The sequence below is a fragment of the Papio anubis genome, chromosome 20, assembly GCF_008728515.1.
Source record: "Papio anubis isolate 15944 chromosome 20, Panubis1.0, whole genome shotgun sequence".
NCBI classification, from domain to species: Eukaryota; Metazoa; Chordata; class Mammalia; order Primates; family Cercopithecidae; genus Papio; species Papio anubis.
In genome coordinates, this window is record NC_044995.1 from 46704532 (window position 1) to 46727482 (window position 22951).

General features: G+C 51.5%; 1 protein-coding gene across 1 annotated transcript; it reads left to right on the plus strand.

Moving 5' to 3' along the window:
* Positions 1-2270: 2270 nt before the first annotated feature.
* TICAM1 (toll like receptor adaptor molecule 1) lies at positions 2271-17246 on the plus strand. The gene is made up of 2 exons (XM_003919583.5): positions 2271-2430; positions 14649-17246. The coding sequence occupies exon 2, from the start codon at positions 14785-14787 to the stop codon at positions 16924-16926; it is 2142 nt and encodes a 713-aa protein (XP_003919632.3). The 5' UTR covers positions 2271-2430; positions 14649-14784; the 3' UTR covers positions 16927-17246.
* Positions 17247-22951: the final 5705 nt, after the last annotated feature.

Here is a 22951-nt window from a genome sequence, read left to right on the forward strand (position 1 = left end):
GAACAGGGGTGAGACTCTGTCTCAAAAGAAAAAAAAAAAGTCGAAGGACCATCCCACTGGCCCACATATGGTGAAACCCTGTCTCTACTAAAATACAAAAAATTGAAAGCCAGGTGTGGGGAAGTGCACCTGTCTCCCAGCTACTTGGGAGGCTGAGGCAGGAGAATCACTTGAACCAGGGAGGCTGGTGCAGTGAGCCAAGATTGTGCCATCTCCAGCCTGGTGTGACTGGTGAGACTCTGTCTCAAAAAAAAAAAAAAAGAGTCTGGGCGCAGTTTTGCATGCGGACAAGCACCTATGAGACACTCCTTGAATTGGTAATACTGGGGATGGGAGACAGAGAGGCCAGGAGGATGTGCTTAACATTCTCTCCCCTACCAACCTATGGAGACAAGAAGAATTGCCATTCTGTCTTCCTACTGTATTCCCAGAGCCTAGACATGCCTGGAACACAGTCAGTGCTCAATAAAATTTATCCCTCACTGGAGAGAGGTACTCAATGAGGGGAACTGTGGGAGATTTGACATCAACGTAACTTCCATTGCTATCTCCCCACAAGAACTTTTAGGTAAACTTCAGCCTGGGGTCCCTGAGTCTCTTGGGGGTATTCAGGGTGTCTGTGAACTCTGATGGGGAAAAAAAAATTCACATATTTATTTATTTATTTATTTATTGGGCAATTTTCTATTGTCACCAGGCTGGAGTGCAGTGGCCAGATCTCTGGCTCACTGCAAGCTCCTGAAAAACGCTCCCAGGTTCACATGCATTCTCCTGCCTCAGCCTCCCGAGTAGCTGGGACTACTGGTGCCCCGCCACCTCGCCCGGCTAGTTTTTTTTTTTGTATTTTTAGTAGAGACAGGTTTCACCGTGTGGCTGGAGATGGTCTCGATCTCTGGCCTCATTGATGATCCGCCAGTCGGCCTCCCAAAGGGTGCTGGGATTACACAGGCGACCACCGCAGCCGGCCATCTATTTTCACTGACTCACCAACTGATAATTACCATTTTCCTCATTGGTATTAATAGAGGCAACCCCGCCCGGGACCTGGGACTTTGTCCCTTTGTCCCTAATAAAAGCCACAGATACTTTCAGATTGCATTGCAACCAGAAACACAACTGACACTTGTCACCACTGCAAAATCACTGTGATTATTAGATCTTATTTATCGTGGTGATAAAAATAATGTTATAGGCCGGGTGCGGTGGCTCACACCTGTAATCCCAGCACTTACACTCTGAGACGGGAGGATTGCTTGAGCCTGAAGTTTAAGAGCAGCCTGGGCAAGATAGGGAGACCCCTATAATAATAAGAATAATTATTATAATAAAATTAGGCCGGGCGTGGTGGCTCACGCCTGTAATCCCAGCACTTTGGGAGGCTGAGGTGGGCCCATCATCTGAGGTCAAGAGTTCGAGACCAGCCTGGCCAACATGGTAAAACCCCGTCTCAAGTAAAAATACAAAAATGAGCCGGGTGTGGCAGCACGTGCCTGTAATCCCAGCTACTCAGGAGGCTTAGGCAAGAAAATTGCTTGAACCCAGGAGATGGAGTTTGCAGTGAGCCGAGGTCGCACCACTGCACTCCAGCCTGAGTCATAGAGTAAAAAAAAAAAAAAAAAAAGTCAGGGGAACCCGGGCATGGTGGCTCACACCTGTAATCCCAGCATTTTGGGAGACCGAGGTGAGTGGATCACTTGAGGTCAGGAGTTCGAGACCACCCTCACCAACGTGGAGAAACCCCGTCTCTACTAAAAATACAAAATTTGCCAGGCGTGGTGGCACATGTCACCTGTAATCCCAGCTACTCGGGAAGCTGAGGCAGGAGAATCGCCTGAACCCGGGAAGGCGGAGGTTGCAGTGAGCTGAGATCACGCCACTGCACTCCAGCCTGGGCAACAAGAGTGAAACTCCGTCTCGGGGAAAAATAAAATAAAATAAAATAAAATAAATAAAATAGTAGAAGTAAAAATAAAAACAGCTGCTACATTTATTTCCTGGAAAGCACCTATCACTAACGGAGATTATCCTACTTTCCAGTTGTGATTACTTTCTCATCTGGGCCCCCAGCCCAGATGACTGTGGGCTCCCCAGGGCAGATGCGAGTTCTTCTGGCCCCCTGCACACAGTAGGTGCTCACACTTGCTGAACGTGACCGCAAGGGCTGGGAAGAGAGGGCACGGGTGCGGGGCGCCCCGGGGACTTTCCCGGTGCTGCGGGGCAGGACTCCGAAACCGTGACCTCACGTCCCACACCCACCCAGGACGCGGAAGGGGCGGTGCGTTTCCTTCCAAGGGCGGGAGCCGCGGGGTGGAGCCAGCGCCCTCAGCGCGCTGAGGTCTGCAGGAACCTCCGCAGAAGTCCCGGCCCCCAGGACCCCAGGACCCCAGGACCCTAGGACCCAGTGGCGCAGCCGGCAGCCCTGGATCTCTGGTAGGTGGGGAAGCGGCGAGGACTAGCCAGAGGTGGAGAAAGTGTCGGGGGTGTGGAGGGTGGCCCCGCGCCCGCGCCGCTCGCCAGGACTCCAGGCCACCTGGCCTCCCTCTTAGGCCCCCGGGGAGGCCTGGCGCCGCGCGTTGGGAGGTTGACGTTCCCCTCAACCTCCAGCTCTCCTTGCTGGTGGCCCAGATCCTCCCCAACTGTCGGGATCCTCCCCAGCACCCCGGTTTCCTCCCCTACAGCCTGACCCCTCCCCCAAACCCCCGATTCCTCCCCAACACCCAGGATGCCTACCTGAAACCCCATATTCTTCCTCACCCCAAATTCCTGAGCCCCAAGCTTCCTACCTGACACCCGATATTTCAACACCCTGAATTTCTCCCTGACACCCAAAATTCCTCCCTGACCTGCAGGATCCTTCCCCAATACCCCAGATTCCTCCCGGACACCCCAAATTCCTCCGTGACACCAAGGATCCCTCCTGACACCCTGGATTCTTCCCCAATACCCAGGATCCCTCCCCAATACCCCAGATTCCTCCCTGACACCCAGGATCCCTCCCCAACATCCCAAATTCCTTCCTGACACCCCGAATTCTTCCCTGAGACCCAGGATCCCAACCTCACACCCTATACCACCCCACACCTTCTTCCTTTCTCCCCCTCCTAACGGTTATCCAGTCACATGGATTTCCTCACTGTTCCTCCAGCTAGCCAGGCGCAATCCTGCCCCAGGGCCTTTGGGCAGGTGGCTTCACCTTCCGGGAGCTTTCCTCCCTGATCTCCACCCAGCCTCCTCCCTCAGCTCGTTCAGGTCTCAGCTCAATGTCACCTCCTGTCCCCAAAGGCCTCCCTTGACCACCATGGTCCCCTGTAGCCCCTTCCCAGCCAGTCTCTCAGAGCCACACAGCCCCCAGCTCATGGCTTTCACAGTACTTTTCATTCTCTGAAATGATCTTGGGTTATTTTCCCACTTACTGTTGGTCTCCCTGAACCAGACTAGAAGCTCTGTGAGAGCGGATGTGCTTGCCTTGATATGCAGTGGCACTTTGAACAGTTCCTGGACCGAGTAGATGCTCAATAAATGCATACGCAACGCATGAAAGACTGTATGACAGTGTGGGAGGAAGAGTGGGAGAGAAGGGCACGTTTCAGATGCGGTTAAAACATTTAAAAAGGACGAGGTGGGAGGATCGCTTGAGCCCAGGGGTTCAAGACAAGCCTGGGCAACATAGCAAGACTCCATTTCTACAAAAAAATTCAAAAAGAAAGTTAGCCAGGTGCAGTGTTTATGCCTATAATCCCAACACTTTGGGAGGCTGAGGCAGGAGGATTGCTTGAGCCCAGGAGCCTGGGTAACATAGGTGAGACCCTGTCTCTACCAAAAATACAAAAATTAGCCAGGTGTGGTGCCACACACCTGTAGTCCCAGCTACTCAGGAGGCTGAGGTCAGAGGATCGCTTGAGCCCAGGAGTTCAAGGCTGCAGTGAGCCATGATCCCACCACTGCACTCCAGCCTGGGTGACAGAGTGAGACCCTGTCTCTAAAAAAAAAAATGAAATAGGGGCCGGGCACAGTGGCTCACGCCTGTAATCCCAGGCAGATCACCTGAGGTCAGGAGTTTGAGACCAGCCTGGCCAACATGGTGAAACCCGGTGTCTACTAAAAATACAAAAATTAGCCAGGCGTGGTGGCGCGTGCTGTAATCCCAGCCACTCAGGAGGATGAGGCAGGAGAACTGCTTGAACCCAAGAGGCGGAGGTTGCCGTGAGCCGAGACCGCGCCACTGCACTCCAGCCTGGGCGACACAGCGAGACTCCGTCTCAAAAAAAAAAAAAGAAAGAAAGAAAGAAATGAAATTAAAAATCAAAATTTTTTTAAAAAAGGAAGAGGAAGAGAAAAAGCCCGTCAACATTTATTGTCACACTAACATTATTATATCAAGCTCTTGCTCCTTCCTGGGCACTGATGTAAACTTTTTAACCATATTTTTGCATCGAAGTTTCAAAACAGACTCCTATTCATCCTAAGTACCAGTTCTTGTGGGTGTTATAAATGAGGAAACGGAGGCTGAGAAACAGACTGCACAAGCCGGCAGGTGGCAGAGCCAGAACGCCCCTACCCTGTGGGTGTTTTTGTCCCGCCAGGCGCCTGCTCTTCAGAGTGAGGAGTGGACTTTGTCCCAGCCATGGACAGTGAGAAATGAAACTCTCCAGGTCTCCAGAAGGTGGAGGTGGCAGCGGGCAGGGGAGGCGGGCAGGGGAAGCTGGGGCAGTCAATGAAATAGGGTTGAGTTCAGGCCCATGGGCAGAGAGAAGGAGAAGAAAGACCACGTGATTTTAGAGATTTGCCAGGCATACAGGTGGGGGTGGTCCTGCCTTGATGATTCTAAGTCTGACTGGCTTTGTTGTGTTTTCTGCAAAACTCCCCTGAGCCCTTCTTGCCAGGAGGTTTCAGTCTTGCGTGCTAATGTTCATGGAGCACACATGTGCCAGGCACTGCTTTAAGAGTCCTATACAGGCTGGGCGCAATGGCTCATGCCTGTAATCTGAGCACTCTGGGAGGCCAAGGCGGGCAGATCGATTGGGGTCAGGAGTTCGAGACCAGCCTGGTCGACGGTCTGAAACCCTGTCTCTACTAAAATTACAAAAATTAGCTGGGTGCCGTGGCTTACACCTGTAATCCCAGCACTTTGGAAGGCTAAGGTGAGCAGATTGTCTGAGGTCAGGAGTTTGAGACCAGCCTGACCAACGTGGCAAAACCCTACTACTAAAAATACAAAAAAGTCAGGTGCAGTGGCTTGACTCCATCTCAAAAAAAAAAAGAATGTGGCCTTGGCCGGTCTTTCCACCATCCACCTTTGGGGCTGAACGTCACCTGGTCAGGTTGCGGGGCCAGCCACCAGCCACTGATGAAACCGATCTCACCACTAAAATACAAAAAATCGTGTGGTGTTGGTGCCTAGCAACCCCCAGCACTTGGGAGGCTGAGGCCGGGAATGGCAGAGACAGGAGTTGGAGGTTGTAGTTAGCTGAGCATGCCTGCACTCCTTCTCTGGGCAGCAGAAGCGAAACTCCACCTCAAAAAAAAAATTAGCTGGGCATGTTGGCCCCTGGTGTAGTCACAGCTGAGTCAGGAGGAACCTGAGGCAGGAGAATCACGCCTTACTTGAACCTGAGGAGGTGGAGGTTGCGGTGAGCTAAGATCATGCCATTGCACTCCAGCCTGCATGGAGTGAAACTCCATATCAAAAAAAAAAAAAAAAAAAAAATTGGCAGGCGTGGTGGCCCACACCTGTAGTCCCAGCTACTTGGGAAGAGGCAGGAGAGTCAGCAGACCTGAGAGGTGAGGAGGTAGCAGTGAGATCGAGCCACTGCACTCAACCCTGGGTGATAGAGCAAGACTCCGTCTCAATAAATAAATAAATACAATTACAAAAATTAGCCGTGCATGGCGGCACTCACCTGTAATCCAAGCTGCTTGGGGCCAGCTGGAGTTAAGAGGACACTTGAACCCTGGAGTGGAGGTTGCGAGTGAGCTGAGTTGCACTACTGCACTCTGCCCTGGGTGACAGAGCATGAGGGCTCTGTCTCGAAGTCCCTGTACGTGAACTCATTCACCCTCCCACATTTCACTGCATGGAGACTGAGGGCATTTTAAATTGCCATAGCATTTGGGGTCACAGCCTGGGTGTGACTTGAATCCCAAGGGCAAGCTTCTACCTGTTGCTCTCGCTTGCCCTGGGACTGACTCATTTCAGATGGGTGTGGGGTCAACAGGGCAGGCCTTAGCCCTCAGATGGAAGGACTTGAACTTCTCTCACTGCGGATTGTTGCCCCGTGGGAACGTGGGCCCAGTGTGGCCGGATCTTTGATTTTCTGAGAGAATCCGGAATGCCGGAGTTGTATACAAAGTCTCTGTTCAATGTTGGCAATGAATTCAAAGTAATTTGAGTCTCACATTGCTTTGCCAGTGGGGTTGTCCAGAAGTCTCTGAAGTTAAATACACACACACACACACACATATATTTATTTATTTTTTGAGACACAGTCTCACTCTGTTGCCCAGGCTGGAGTGCAGTGGCATGATCTCGGCTCACCGCAACCTCTCACCTCCTGGGTTCAAGTGATTCTTCTGCCTCAGCCTCCGGAGTAGCTGGGACTACAGGCTCCCACTGCCACGCCTAGCTAATTTTTTATATTTTTAGTAGAGACGGGGTTTCACCGTGTTAGCCAGGATGGTCTCGATCTCCTGACCTTGTGATCTGCCCACCTCAGACTCCCAAAGTGTTGGGATTACAGGCGTGAGCCACCGAGCCCAGCCTAAAAATATATATATATACATATATTTTACTGAGGTTGGGTGCGGTGGCTAACATCTGAAATCCCAGCAGTTTGGGAGGCCAAGGTGGGTGGATTATTTAAGGTCAGGAGTTTCAGACCAGCCTGGCCAACATGGTGAAACCCCGTCTCTACTAAAAATACAAAAATAAGGCCAGGCACGATGGCTCACGCCTGTAATCCCAGAATTTTGGAGGCCAAGGCAGGCAGATCATGAGGTCAAGAGATCAAGACCATCCTGGCCAACATGGTGAAACCCCGTCCCTACTAAAAATACAAAAATTAGCTGGGCATGGTGGCGCGCACCTGTAGTCCCAGCTACTTGGGAGGCTGAGGCAGGAGAATTGCTTGAACCCAGGAGGTGGAGGTTGCAGTGAGCCAAGATCGCACCATTGCACTCCAGCCTGGCAACAAAGTGGGACTCCGTCTCAAAAAAAAAAAAAAAAAATTAGCCAGGTATGATGGCGGATGCCTGTAATCCCAGCTGCCCAGAAGGCTGAGGAAAGAGAATCGGTTGAACCCAGGAGGCAGAGGTTGCAGTGAGTCGAGATCGCCCCACTGCACTCCAGCCTGGGCAATGAAGCAAGACTCCACCTCGAAAAAAGAAAAAATAATAAAAACAAAAATTAATCCTAATGATACATTTTATTAATCCAATATGTAAATGCATTTAATAATAAATTATATTTAATTCAATATACCCAACATGTTTCATTATAAAATATTATGAATGAGGCATCTTGCATACCTTTTTTGTTTTGCTGTTTTTGAGACTCTGTTGCCTAGGCTGGAGTGCAGTGGCGCGATCTCTGCTCACTGCAGCCTCGATCTCCGCTCACTGCAGCGTCGATCTCCTGGGCTCAGGCGATCCTCTGACCTCTGCCTCCCAAGTAGCTGGGATGCAGGCATGTACCACCCCACCCAGCTAATTATTTTTATTTTTATTTTATTTATTTGCTTGTTTGTTTTGAGACAGAGTTTTGCTCTTGTTGCCAAGGCTGGAGTGCAATGGTGTATTCTTGGCTCACTGCAACCCCTGCCCCCCTGGTTCAAGTGATTCTCCTGTCTCAGACTCCCGAGTAGCTAGGATTACCAGCACCCACCACCACGCCCTGCTAATTTTTTTTATTTTTAGTAGAGACAGAGTTTCACTGTGTTGGCTAGGCTGGTCTCGAACTTCTGCCCTCAGGTGATCCACCTGCCTCAGCCTCCCAAAGTGCTGGGATTACAGGCGTGAGCCACCGCGCCCGGCCTATTTTTATTTTTTGTAGAGATGGGTCTCACTGTTGCCCAGGCTGGTCTTGAACCCTTGGGCTCAAGAGATCCTCCTACCTCTGCCCCCTATAGTGCTGGGATTACAGGCATGAGCCACTGCACCCTGCCTTAATTAATTAAAAATTAGATAAAATGCCGGCTGCGGTGGCTCACGCCTGTAATCCCAACACTTTGGGAGGCCAAGATGGGAGGATCGCTTGAGCCTAGGCAACATGGGGAGACCCAGTGTGTACAAAAATACGAAAATTAACAGGTACATGTCCAGGTTTGTTATATAGGTGAATGGCATGTCGCAGGTTTTCGTGTACAGATTATTTCATCACACAGGTAATAATTGTCGTACCTGACAGGTAGTTTTTTGTCTGTTTGTTTTTTTGAGACGGGGGCTCACTGTGTCACCCAGGCTGGAGTGCAGTGGTGCCATTTAGGCTCACTGCAACCTCCGCCTCCCAGGTTCTAGCAATTCTTCCGCCTCAGCCTCCCAAGCAGCTGGGATTACAGGTGCACACTGCTACACCCAGCTAATTTTTTTGTATTTTAGTAGATACCGGGTTTTACCATGTTGCCCAGGCTGGTCTTGAACTCCTGAGCTCTGGCAATCCACACACCTGAGCCTCCCAAAGTGCTAGGATTACAGGCGTGAGCCACCGTGCCGGACCCTAATAGGCAGTTTTTAGATCCTCTTCCTCCTCCTCACCTCCACCACCCTTAAGCAGGCTCCGGTATTTTTGTTCCCCTTTTTTTTTTTTGGAGACAGAGTCTCGCTCTGTCGCCCAGGTGGGAGTGCAGTGGTTTGATCTCTGCTCACTCCAGCCTCTACTTCTTGGGTTCAGGTGATTCTCCCACCTCAGCCTCCCCTAGTAGCTAGGACTACAGGCACCCACCACCACACCTGGCTAATTTTTGTATTTTTAGTAGAGATGGGATTTTACCATGTTGGCCAGGATAGTCTTGAACTCCTGACCTCAGGCGATCCACCTTCCTCGGCCTCCCAAAGTGCTGGGATTACAGGCGTGAGCCACTGTGCCCGGCCCTGTTGTTCACTTCTTTGTGTCTTTGTGAACTCAATGATTCACTCACACTTAGAAGTGAGAACATGTGGCCGGGCGAGACTTCATCTCAAAAAAAATTAAAATTCAGAGCCTCTTCACTATCACAGCCCTATTTCAGGTGCCCAGTAGGCACAGGTAGCTGGGGGCTCCCATACTGGACAACACAGACAGAGTGTTTAGGCTGGTCTAGACAGCGAGTGTCTGCAGTGTATTAGCTGCTATGGCTGCGGTAATAAAGTGCCCCAGATCGGATGGCTTAAACAACAGAAATTGATTCTCTCACAGTTACGGAGGCTGGAAGTCCAAGATCGAGGTGTCGTAGGGTTGGTTCCTTCTGAGGACTCTCCTTAGCTTGCAGACAGCCGCCTTCTCCCTGGGTCTCCTCACATAATCTTCCTTCTGTGCAGCTCTATGTCTGTATCTAAGTGTCCGCTGCCTTTTCTTTTTTTGATGCAGGGTCTGGCTCTGTTGCCCAGGCTGGAGTGCAGTGGTAAGATCTTAGCTTGCTTGCTGCAGCCTCAACCTCCCAGGCTCAACCAGTCCTCCCACCTCAGCCTCCTGAGTAGCTGGGATTAAAGGCACGCACCACCATGCCTGGCTAATTTTTTTTTTTTTTTTTTTTTTGAGATGGAGTCTCGCTCTGTCACCCAGGCTGGAGTGCAGTGGCACGATCTTGGCTCACTGCAAGCTCCACCTCCCAGGTTCACGCCATTCTCCTGCCTCAGCCTCCCGAGTAGCTGGGACTACAGGCGCCCGCCACCACGCCCGGCTAATTTTTGCATTTTTAGTAGAGATGGATTTTCACCATGTTAGCCAGGCTGGTCTCGAACTCCTGACCTTAGGTGATCCGCCCACCTCGGCCTCCCAAAGTGCTGGGATTACAGGCGTGAACCACCACGCCCAGCCATGCCTGGCTAATTTTTGTATATTTAGTGGAGATGGGATTTCACCATGTTGGCCAGACTGGTCTCAAGCTCTTGATCCCAAGTGATCAACTCACCTCCACCTCCCAAAGTGCTGGGATTACAGGCATGAGCCATCGCGCCCAGCCAAATAAAAATACTTTCAACATCAAAAACAAACAAACAAACAAAAACATCAAAGCCAAGTACAAACCAAAAAAAGGCCTTTTCTCTAAATAAAGTCACATTCTGAGCTACTGGAGGTTGGCACTTCAACGTATGATTTTGGGGATAGACACGATTGAAATTGAACCGATAATAGCCAATCATGCCCCTACTAATTGAAAGGCACTTGGTGTTATAGTTACAAACATTGGCATCAAATGGCTGCTCTATCAGTCACTGGCTGTGTGATCTCGGTCATGTTTGCCCCTCTGTGGAACGGAAAATAAAAAAATCACATGCCTGTCTCATAACCCAGGTGTCTACCAACTTTTTCTGTCAAGGGTCAGAGAGTGACCACTTTGTAGACCACACGGTCTCTGTTGCAGCGACTCCATCACCCTAGTGAGAAAGCAGCCATCGATGATATGTAAATGAGTGAACATGTCTGTGTTTCAATAAAACTTTATTTATAAAAGCAATTGGCTGGGCATAGTGGCTCACGCCTGTAATCCCAGCACTTTGGGAGGTTGAGGTGGGTGGATCACACAAGGTCAGGAGTTCGAGACCAGCCTGGACAATATGGTGAAACCCTGTCTCTATAAAAAGTACAAAAATTAGCTGGGTGTGGTGGCGAGCGCCTGTGGTTCCAGCTACTCGGGAGGCTGAAGCAGGAGAATCGCTTGAACCCGGGAGGTGGAGGTTGCAGTGAGCTGAGATTGCGCTACTGCACTGCAGCCTGGGTGACAGAGCGAGACTCCATCTCAAAACAAAACAAAAAAACAATTGGCTGGACATAGTGGCTCACGCCTGTAATCCCAGCATTTTGGGAGGCCAAGGCAGGTGGATCACCTGAGGTCGGGAGTTCAAGACCAGCCTGGCCAACACAGAGAAACCCTATCTCTACTAAAAATAAAAAATTAACCAGGCATGGCGGTGCATGCCTGTAATCCCTTGGGAGGATGAGGCAGAAGAATTGCTTGAACCCAGGAGGCGGAGGTTGCAGTGAGCTGAGATCGTGCCATTGCACTTCAGCCTGGGCAACAAGAGCAAGACGCCATCTCAAAAACGGAAAAAAAAAAAAAAAAAAAAAAATTGGTGGACCATATTTTGTGGCCCCTGTCAAAGGGAGATGTGCACACTGGGATCAGGTCATAACCAAAAACACGAAGAAGGGTAAGGGAGTAAGCCACAGGGATACCTGGCAGGTAACAGTGATATAGGTAGAGGGAACAGCCAGTGCAAAGGTCCTAAAGCAGAACTATGCCCAGTTTAAAGAACAGAGTTGTGCACAATATAGCACGTAGTAAGTCCTCAAATAAGTGGTTGCATGTAAGTGTTTGTGTGTATCCACACATGCCCATTATATTGTTGTATGTAATATATATGATGCTTATATATTACATATAACTAACATACCATTAGACAGTTGCACCAGGGAAGAGTCTATTGCTGTTTTTCCTTGTCTGCGTACTGGTATATGCGCTGGTTCCCAATACATGGCAAATGCTGAAAAAATTACTTTTTTTTTTTTTTTTTTTTTTGAAGATAAGGATTCGCTTTGTCATCCAGGCTGGAATGCAGTGGTGTGATCTCCAGCTCACTAGTTCGTGGTCACCTCAGCCTCCCAATCAGATGGGAGTGCAGGCCCACCACTATGTCTGGCAATTTTTTTTTTTTTTTAGTAGAGATGGGGATTTCACCGTGTTGACCAGGCTGGTCTCGAACTCATGACCTCGAGTGATCTGTCCACCTTGGCTTCCCAAAGTGTTAGGATTACCAGCGTGAGCCACCGCACCTGGCTAAAAAGTACTTTTTTTGTTTGTTTGTTGTTTTATGGAGTCTTGCTCTTTTGCCCAGGCTGGAGTGCAGTGGCGCAATCTTGGCTCACTGCAACCTCTGCCTCCTGGGTTCAAGCAATTCTCCTGCCTCAGCTTCCCGAGTAGCTGGTATTAGAGGAACACGCCACCATGCCAGGCTAAATTTTTTTTTTTTTTTTCCAGTAGAGACAGGGTTTCACCATGTTGGCCAGGCTGGTCTTGAACTCCTGACCTTGTGATCCACCCGCCTCAGCCTCCCAAAGTGCTGGGATTACATGCATGAGCCACCGTGCCCAGCCAAAAAATTACTTCTTAAATGAATGAATGAATGCTATGTATGCTTCCGTGCAGCCTCCACTTCCTCAGCTCAAGCAATCCTCCTGCCTTAGCCTCCCGAGTAGCTGGGACCACAGGCACACACCACCAGGCCTGGCTCCAAACATTTTTTTTGTTTTTTTTTAGATGGAGTCTCACTCTGTTGCCCAGGCTGGAGTGCAGTGGTGCAGTCTTGGCTCACTGCAACCTCCACCTCCCGAGTTCAAGTGATTTTCCTGCCTCAGCCTCCCGAGTAGCTGGGATTGCAGGCGCCTGCCACCATGCTCAACTAATTTTTTGTATTTTCAGTAGAGACGGAGTTTCACTATGTTGGCCAGGCTGGCCTCGACATCTGACCTCATGATTTGCTCGCCTTGGCCTCCCCAAGTGCTGGGATTACAGGCGTGAGCCACTGCGCCTGGCCCAAACTTTTTTTTCAACTCACAAGGTTTCTTAAAAATATTGGAATTGATTGTCATCCCAAGAAAAGTGAGCATATTTCTAAAAATCTAGATCTCTGGCTTCTCTTGAAAAATGAGCAGATGTGGCGACCGGCTCCCTTGCCATATTCTGTTAATCTCATAGTCCAACCCTGGGACAGTGTTGGAAAGACTACTCAAGCCTGCAAATACCAGGATGTTGAGTCCTTGAGGACCATCTAGAAGGCTGACTACTTTATTTATTTATTTATTTATTTAGACAGAGTTTCACTCTTGTCGCCCAGGGTAGAGTGCAGTGATATGATCTTGGCTCACTGCAACCTCTGCCTCCCAGATTCAAGTGATTATACTACCTCAGCCTCCTGAGTAGCTGGGATTACAGGCGCGGACCACCACACCCAGCTAATTTTTTGTATTTTTAGTAGAGACGGGGTTTCACCATGTTGGCCAGGCTGGTCTTGAACTCCTGACCTCAGGTGAGCCGCCCGCCTCGGGCTCCCAAAGTGCTGGGATTATAGGTGTGAGCTGCCGTGCCCAGCCGAGGCTGACTACTTTATTTAGCAAGCATGTATTGAGCACCTACTGGCTTTCAGTCATCAAGCTAAGAAGTTTCTGTGTGTTAATGCAACTCAATTGCCCAAAACAAGTCTATAAGTGTATGCCATTAGGCACACAGCCTCCACAGCCAGACTGCCTGGGGTTCAAATCCATCCTCTGCCATCCGCTGATAGTGTGACTTTGGGCAAGTGACATCACCTCTGTGTGTCTCACTTTCTTCATCTGTAAATGGGGAAAATAGTGTAATAGTGTTTACCTCCCAGGTAACACCAGGTAAGTATCAGATGATAACTTTTTTTTTTTTTTTTGAGACTGGGTCTTGCTCTGTTGCCCAGGCTGGAGTGCAGTGGCTCCATCTTAGCTCACTGCAGCCTCAACCTCCTGGGCTTAAGCAGTCTTCCCATCCCAGCCTCTGGAGTAGCTGGGACAACAGGCACATGCCACCTACGCCTAGCTACTTTTTTTGTTTTTTGATCCGGAGTTTCACTCTGCTGCCCAGGCTGGAGTGCAGTGGCATGATCTTGGCTCACTGCAGCCTCCACCTCCTGAGTTCCAGTGATTCTCCAGCCTCAGTTTCCCAAGTAGCTGGGATTACAGGTGTGCACCACCATGCCTGGCTAACTCTTTGTAGTTTTAGTAGAAACGCGGTTTCACGGCCGGGCGCGGTGGCTCAAGCCTGTAATCCCAGCACTTTGGGAGGCCGAGGCGGGCGGATCACGAGGTCAGGAGATCGAGACCATCCTGGCTAACATGGTGAAACCCCGTCTCTACTAAAAATACAAAAAACTAGCCGGGCGTGGTGGCGGGCGCCTGTAGTCCCAGCTACTGGGAGGCTGAGGCAGGAGAATGGCCTGAACCTGGGAGGCGGAGCTTGCAGTGAGCCGAGATCGCGCCACTGCACTCCAGCCTGGGTGACACAGCGCGAGACTCCGTCTCAAAAAAAAAAAAAAGAAACGCGGTTTCAGGCTGGTCTCAAACTCCTGACCTCAGGTGATCCCCCAGCCTTGGCCTCCGAATGTGCTGGGATTTCAGGTGTGAGCCACCGCGCCCGGCCTAGCTAATTTTTAAATTTTTAGTAGAGACAGAGTCTGGCTATGTTGCCCAGGCTGGTTTGGAAGTCCTGGGCTTAAGTGATCCTCCTGCCTCAGCCTCCCAAAGTGCTGAGATCACAGATGTGAGCCATCGTGCTGGCCTCATAGCATTTTGCAGAGAAGGAAATGGAAGTTGCCGAAGGTCACCTGGTTAGGTCTGGGTGGCAGGATGGGAAAGCAGGGAGGGGGGTGTGGGCTGCCTTCCCGTGCTGACCTTTCTTGGGGGTAACCATGTTTGCCTCTCCTGTTTCCTATAGATCTGCTCGGGCAGCTCCCGCGGAACCTGGAACAGTGAATGCGTAGGGGACGCCGGGCGTGCAGAAGGCGGGCAGTGTGGAACATGCCTTCATTACCCCCAGCTTCTGCTGCCCGAGGCTGCACCCACCTGTGCCCATGGCCTGCACGGGCCCGTCACTTCCTAGTGCCTTCGACATTCTAGGCGCAGCAGGCCAGGACAAGCTCTTGTATCTGAAACACAAACTGAAGACCCCACGCCCAGGCTGCCAAGGGCAGGACCTCCTGCATGCCATGGTCCTCCTGAAGCTGGGCCAGGAAACTGAGGCCAGGATCTCTCTAGAGGCACTGAAGGCCGATGCAGTGGCCCGGCTGGTGGCCCGCCAGTGGGCTGGTGTGGACAGCACCGAGGACCCAGAGGAGCCCCCAGATGTGTCCTGGACCGTAGCCCGCTTGTACCACCTGCTGGCTGAGGAGAAGCTGTGCCCGGCCTCGCTGCGGGATGTGGCCTACCAGGAAGCCCTCCATACCCTCAGCTCCAGGGACGACCACCGCCTGGGGGAACTTCAGGATGAGGCCCGAAACCGGTGTGGGTGGGACGTTGTTGGGGATCCAGGGAGCATCCGGACGCTCCAGTCCAATCTGGACTGCCTCCCACCATCCTCGGCTTCACCCTCTGGGACCCGGAGCCTCCCGCGTCCCATCGACGGTGTTACCGGCTGGAGCCAAGGGCGCTCCCTGCGATCCACCGACAGCCCCGCCTCCCTGGCCAGCAACTTGGAAATCAGCCAGTCCCCCACCATGCCCTTCCTCAGTCCGCACCGCAGCCCACACAGGCCCAGCAAGCTCTGTGACGACCCTCAGGCCAACCTGGTGCTGGAGCCTGTCCCCGGTGGCTGCCAGGAGCCTGAGGAGATGAGCTGGCCGCCATCGGGGGAGACTGCCGGCCCCCAAGAGCTGCCAAGCAGCCCACCCCCTGCGCTTCCCAAAGTGGCCCCAGATACAACCTCAACTGGCCTCCCTGAAACCCCCACAGCTCCAGAGACCAGCAGCCACTACCCGGTGGAGTGCACTGAGGAGTCTGCAGGCGCCCAGTCTCTCCCGTCGCCCACTATGGAGCCCATCAAAAACCCCTGCCCTGTCAAAGACCAGTCGCCACTCCAACTTTCTGTAGAAGACACCACCTCTCCAAATACCAAGCCGTGCCCACCTACTCCCACCACCGCAAAAACATCCCCTCCCCCTCCTCCTCCTCCTCCTCCATCAGCCCCTTGTTCGGCTCACCTGACCCCCTCCTCCCTGTTCCCTTCCTCCCTGGAATCGTCATCATCGGAACAGAAATTCTATAACTTTGTGATCCTCCATGCCAGGGCGGACGAGCACATCGCCCTGCGGGTCCGGGAGAAGCTGGAGGCCCTTGGTGTGCCCGACGGGGCCACCTTCTGCGAGGATTTCCAGGTGCCCGGGCGTGGGGAGCTCAGCTGCCTGCAGGATGCGATAGACCACTCAGCTTTCATCATCCTACTTCTCACCTCCAACTTCGACTGTCATCTGAGCCTGCACCAGGTGAACCAAGCCATGATGAGCAACCTCACGCGACAGGGGTCGCCAGACTGTGTCATCCCCTTCCTGCCCCTGGAGAGCTCCCCGGCCCAGCTCAGCTCCGACACGGCCAGCCTGCTCTCCGGGCTGGTGCGGCTGGACGAACACTCCCAGGTCTTCGCTAGGAAGGTGGCCAACACCTTCAGGCCCCACAGGCTTCAGGCCCGAAAGGCCATGTGGAGGAAGGAACAGGACGCCCGAGCCCTGCGGGAACAGAGCCAACACCTGGACAGTGAGCGGATGCAGGCAGCGGCCCTGAACGCGGCCTACTCGGCCTACCTCCAGAGCTACCTGTCCTATCAGGCACAGATGGAGCAGCTCCAGGTGGCTTTTGGGAGCCACATGCCATTTGGGACTGGGGCACCCTTTGGGGCTCGAATGCCTTTTGGGGGCCAGGGACCCCTGGGAGCCCCACCATCCTTTCCCACTTGGCAGGGGTGCCCGCAGCCGCCGCCCCTGCACGCGTGGCAGTCTGGCACCCCACCACTGCCCTCCCCACAGCCAGCAACCTTCCCACCGTCACTGCCCTTCTCACAGCCACCAGCCTTCCCTACAGCCTCACCTGCACCCCCTCAGAGCCCAGGACTGCAACCCCTCATTATCCACCATGCACAGATGGTACAGCTGGGGCTGAACAATCACATGTGGAACCAGAGAGGGTCCCAGGCGCCCGAGGACAAAACACAGGAGGCAGAATGACTGTGTGTCCTTTGACCTGACCACCTGGGGAACACACCTGGACCCTGGCATCGGCTTTGGGCAGGACCCCATAGACCATTCCGGTCTGCCCTGCGCCCTGTGGACAGTGGAAGATGAGGACATCTGCCGCTTTCAGGACATTGCCCGGGAGCCCTTCATTTAGGACAAAAGGAGCGCAATAATGCCCTGGCTTTCAGGGTGGTCAGAACTGGATACCGTGTTTCCAATTCCAATCTCTCTATTTTTGGGTGAGGGGTCTTGGTGGTGGGGGTATTGCTACGGTCTTTTAATTATAATAATATTTATTGACTGCTTCCGCAGCGCCATTGTCTTCTGGGACACCTTCTGCCCAGCTATTTATTATAAAACACGTGGCTCCCGCTTCTGCAAAAGGGAAACGGAAGCGGGTAGTGCACGCCTTTTCTTGGAGGGCGTAAACCGGGATCCATCCTCATCCCATTGGTCAGAATATAATCACATGGCACTGCTCCTGCCGCAAGGAACGCTGGGAAATGTAGTCCTTTCTAAGCAGCCATGTGCCTCGCCGAGTCTGGGTTCTAATACCAGGAAAGGTGGAGGGAAAAGATACTGTTGAGAGCGGGGAGGGTGCAGCCTGGGCAACATGGTGAGACCCCGTCTCTTCAAAAACACAAAAATTAACTGGGTGTGGTGGTGCACGCCTGTAGTCCCAGCTACTCAGGACACTGAGGTGGGGAGATTGCTTGAGCCCAGGAGGTGAATGCTGCAGTGAGCTATAAATGAATGAATGAGTGAATGAATGAACGAGTGAGTGAATGAATGAGTGACTGAATGAATGAACGAGTGAGTGAATGAACGAATTAGTGAATGAATGAGGAATGAATGAATAAGTGAGTGAATGAATGAATGAGTGAATGAATGGATGAGTGAATGAATGAATGAATAAGTGAACGAATGAGTGAGTGAATGAATAGATGAGTGAATGAATGAACGAGTGAGTGAATGAATGAATGGATGAGCGAACGAATGAATAAATGAATGAATTGGAATAAATGCCACTGGGGGACATTTAGCAGTTTTGCTGCAGCCCTTCCTTTTTCTTTGGGGTCTGCCTTGATGCCCCCACCAAGGTTGGACTCTGATGCCACTGTGTGATGCTGGGCAAGTGCCTCACCTTTCGGAGTCTCTGCTTTTTCATCTGAGAAATGGGTCTGTGGAGGCTGTTGTTTCAAGGCCTCAGCGGATGATATGCAGAACCACATACATATCAGGTACACCGTATCTGGGTAGCAGGTGCAGCGCTCATTAAGTGGGGGGACCCACATGGAAGGGATTAATATTTTTCAGGGTGACAGATCTTCTAAGAATAAGAATGGAGCCAAGGTTTGCTGGACACTTAACATTTATTGATTCTGGATTATAAATAAATAAGTACATACGTAAACAAGACTGGGTGCTGTGGTGGCTCACATCTGTAATTAATCCCAGAACTTTGGGAGGCTGAAGTGGGAGGGTTGCTTGAGGCCAGGAATTCAAGACCAGCTTGGGCAACATAATGAAACCCCATCTCCATTTTTTTTTTTTTTTTTTCTGAGATGGAGCCTGGCTCTCTCACCCAGGCTGGAGTGTAGTGAAGAGATCTTGGCTCACTGCAACCTCCACCTCTTGGGTTCAAGCTATTCTCCTGCCTCAGCCTTCCGAGTAGCTGGGATTACAGGAGCTCGCCACCACACCCAGCTAATTTTTGCATTTTTGGTAGAGATGGGGTTTCGCCATGTTGGCCAGGCTGCTCTCAAACTCCTGACCTCAGGTGATCCACCTGTCTTGGGCTCCCAAAGTGCTGGGATTACAGGCGTGAGCCACCACACCCAGCACATCTTTCTTACTTATTTATTTATTTATCAACTGAATAAGACATCCAACTCTTTTTAAAAAATAAATAAATAAATTGGCCAGGCATGGTGGCTCACGTCTATTATCCCAGCACTTTCGGAGGCCAAGGCAGGCGGATCACTTGAGGTTAGAAGCTTGAGACCAGCCTGGCCAACATGATGAAACCCTGTCTATACTACAAATAGAAAAACCAGTTGGGTGTGGTGGCACGCACCTGTAGTCTCAGCTACACTCGAGGCTGAGGCAGGAGAATCGCTTGAACCTGGGAGGCAGAGGTTGCAGTGAACTGAGATTGTGCCACTGCACTCTAGCCTGGGCAACAGAGCAAGACTCTGTATCAGTAAACAAATAAATAAATAAATAAATAAATAAATAAATAAATAAAGGCAGGACGTGGTGGCTCATGCCTGTAATCCCAATACTTTGGGAGGCTGCAGCGGGTGGATCACCTGAGGTCAGGAGTTCGAGACCAGCCTGGCCAATGTGATGAAACCCTGTCTCTACTAAAAATACAAAATTAGCTGGGTGTGGTGGTAGGTGCCTGTAATCCCAGCTACTCAGGAGGCTGAGGCAGGAGAATCGCTCGAACTTGGGAGGCGGAGGTTGCAGTGAGCTGAGATTGTGCCACTGTACTCCAGCCTGAGTGACGAGAGTGAAACTCCGTCTCAAATAATAATAATAATAAAATACTAATAAAAATAAATAGGGAGGCACGGTGGCACAGGCCCGTCGTCCTGGTGCATAAGGAGGCGAGGCCAGACGTTCGAGATCAGCCTGGGCAACATAGGAAGCCCTCATCGATATAACAAAAAATCAAATACATAAATAAACAAACACATTTTCATCCTCAAAACGACCCCTCAAGGTAGAAGCTTCTATTATGGATCCACCCTACAGATGGGGCAAACTGAGGCCCAAAAAGATTAATTCTGACTCCAAAAGCCACACAGATCAGAAGTGGGGAATTGCAATGAAAGGCGCTAAGGGAGGAAGCGAAGGACGGTCCCCGAAGGTGAAACTGGACTCACCCGAGGGGCCCCTCCCGCCTAACAACCCGATTGCCGGGCCACGTGGAAGGAGGAGGCTGGTGTGAATCACCCAGCAGCCATGCACCACTTGCTATTTTAGGTGCTGACTCAGATTTTGTCAGAGCTCTGGTCCCGGTGGCAGCCGCAGCGGCCCTGAAGTGAAACTGGGGAGCAGAGTTCTGAGATGAGATTCCAGGGTGCAGTGAGGTTGTTCCCAATAGAGGGTTTTAGACCATCCAGGCCGGAACCAGCTGCAAATACCTGAGCAGGGGCAGTGAACTGGCTATTTCTTTATTTGACCGACGTTCATCGAGTGCCTACTGCGTGCTGGGAATTGTCCCAGACAGCAGACAGAAGTGATTAGTCAGTGACTGTCATTTCCGTAGGGGAGGAGAGGAAGGAATAGTAAACAAGTTATCAAAGAAGGAAGTAAAATAGTTTCAGAAAGTGAAGAGGCTTCAGGCCAGGTGTGGTGGCTCACGCCTATAATCCCAGCACTCTGGGAGGCTGAGGTGGGTGGATCACCTAAGGTCAGGAGTTCAAGACCAGCCTGGCCAACATGGTGAAACCCCATCTCTATTAAAAATACAAAACTGGCTGGGCGTGGTGGCTTACGCCTGTAATCCCAGCACTTTAGGAGGCTGAGGCGGGCGGATCATGGAGTCAGGAGATCGAGATGGATGTGAATGGTGGAATCTCCAGCTCACTGCAACCTCTACCTCCTGGGTTCAAGCAGGCACCCACCACCACGCCTGGCTAATTTTTTTTTAATTTTTTTTATTTTGGTAGAGATGGGGTTTCACCATGTTGGCCAGGCTGGTCTCGAACTCCTGACCTCAGGTGATCCACCTGCTTCAGCCTCCCAAAGTGCTGGGATTACAGGCGTGAGCCACCACGCCCGGTCCGCAGCCTTTTTCTGGGCCTCATCTTCCTCATTTGTACCACGGACCTCAGATCTGGAACTCCCATTCCTAGCTGTCTCCATGTACCTCCTTTAGATCTGTAAAGGAGGGTCATTTCGAATGCCCTGAGGGTCAGGCACAGTGGCTCACGTCTGTAATCCCAGTAGTTTGGGTGGCCAAAGTGGGAGGATCACATGAGGCCAGGACTTTGAGATCAGCCTGGACAACATAGTGAGAATCCTGTCTCAATGAAATGAAATGAAATAATGAAAGAAAAAGCCAGGCATGGTGGCACCCACCTGTTGCCCCAGCTTCTCGGGAGGCTGAGGCAGGAGGATCCCTTGAGACTGGGAGGTCAAGGCTACAGTGAGCTACCATGGTATCACAGCACTCCAGCCTTGGTGACAGAGCTGGACTTTGTCTTAAAAAAAAAAAAAAAAAGTGTCCAGGCACGTTGGCTCATGCATGTAATCCTAGCACTTTGGGAGGCCGAGGTGGGCAGATCACTCAAGGTCAGGAGTTCGAGACTAGCCTGACCAACATGGTGAAACCCTGTCTCTACTAAAAATACAAAAATTAGCTGAGCCTGGTAGGTGCCTGTAATCCCAGCTACTCAGGAAGCTAAGGCAGGAGAATCACTTGAACCTGAGAGGCAGATGTTGAAGTGAGCCAAGATCGCACCATTGCACTCCACCCTGGGCGACAGAGCGAGACTCCATCTCAAAAAAAAAAAAAAAAAGCCCAGGTTGGGCGCGGTGGCTCACGCCTGTAATCCCAGCACTTTGGGAGGCCGAGGTGGGCGGATCACGAGGTCAGGAGATTGAGACCATCCTGGCTAACATGGTGAAACCTCCTCTTTACTAAAAATACAAAAAATTAGCCGGGCGAGGTGGCAGGTGCCTGTAGTCCCAGCTACTCGGGAGGCTGAGGCAGGAAAATGGCCTGAACCAGGGAGGCGGTGGTTGTAGTGAGCCAAGATCGTGCCACTGCACTCCAGCCTGGGCGACAGAGCGAGACTCCATCTCAGGGAAAAAAAAAAAAGCCCCCAGGACCTGAGGGCCTTATCCCTGGGGGGTGTCCAGGCCCTGGGCCAAGGGGACCATCATTGTCCATCATTTACAGATGAAGAAACTGAGGCCTAGAGAGGTGGAGTCAGTTATCTGAGGTCTCACAGCCACATAACCGACCTGCAGGGGCAGAAGAAGGAGCTGGGTGCTCTCTCCTGGATTCTAGCCCATACGGAGGCTGTGCAGACAGTTAATTCACTGCGTCCATGTTGTTTGTTTGTTTTTAGAGACAGAGTCTCACTCTGTCACCCAGGATGCAGTGCAGTGGCGTGATCTCAGCTCACTGCAACCTGTGCCTCTCAGGTTTAAGGGATTCTCCTGCCCCAGACTCCAGAGTTGCTGGGATTACAGGCGGGCGCCACCACACTCAGCTAATTTTTGTCTTTTTAGTAGAGACGGGTTTTCACCATGTTGGCCAGGCTGGTTGCGAACTCCTGACCTCAAGTGATCCACCTGCCTCGGCCTCTCAAAGTGCTGGGATTACAGATGTGAGTCACCGCGCCCAGTCTGTGAGTTCTTTTGATAAGCAATTATTGAGCGCTTGCTGTATGCAAGTCTCTACGGGGCCCTGGGGCCACAGAGTTCTTCCCTGCCCTGGTTCACTGGGCAGTGAGGGAGGAGTAGGCAGAGTCATCCCTTCATTTGTCTGTCAGCATTTATTGAGCACCAGTGTGTGCAAGCTCTAAGCTGGTGGTCACTGTGGAGGTGACCAACACGAATCTGTTTTGTCTCCTCAGGAAACAAATCTGTGTTGTCGTCCCAGCACGGAGGCTCACACCCGTAATCCCAGCACTTTGGGAGGCTGAGTGGGGCTGATCATCTGACGTCACGAGTTCAAGACCAGCCTGACCAACATGGAGAAATCCAGTCTCTACCGAAAATACAAAACAATTAGCTAGGCATGGTGGCTCCTGCCTGTAATCCCAACTACTCGGGAGGCAGAGGCAGGAGAATTTCTTTTTCTTTTTTTTTTTTTTTTTTGAGACGGAGTCTCGCTCTGTCGCCCAGGCTGGAGTGCAGTGGCTGGATCTCAGCTCACTGCAAGCTTTGACTCCCGGGTTTACGCCATTCTCCTGCCTCAGCCTCCCAAGTAGCTGGAACTACAGGCGCCCGCCACCTCGCCCGGCTAGAGAATTTCTTGAACCTGGGAGGCAGA

Coding starts and splice junctions, on each gene's coding strand:
- TICAM1 (XM_003919583.5), top strand. CDS start 14,785: ATGGCCTGCACGGGCCCGTCACTTCCTAGTGCCTTCGACATTCTAGGC.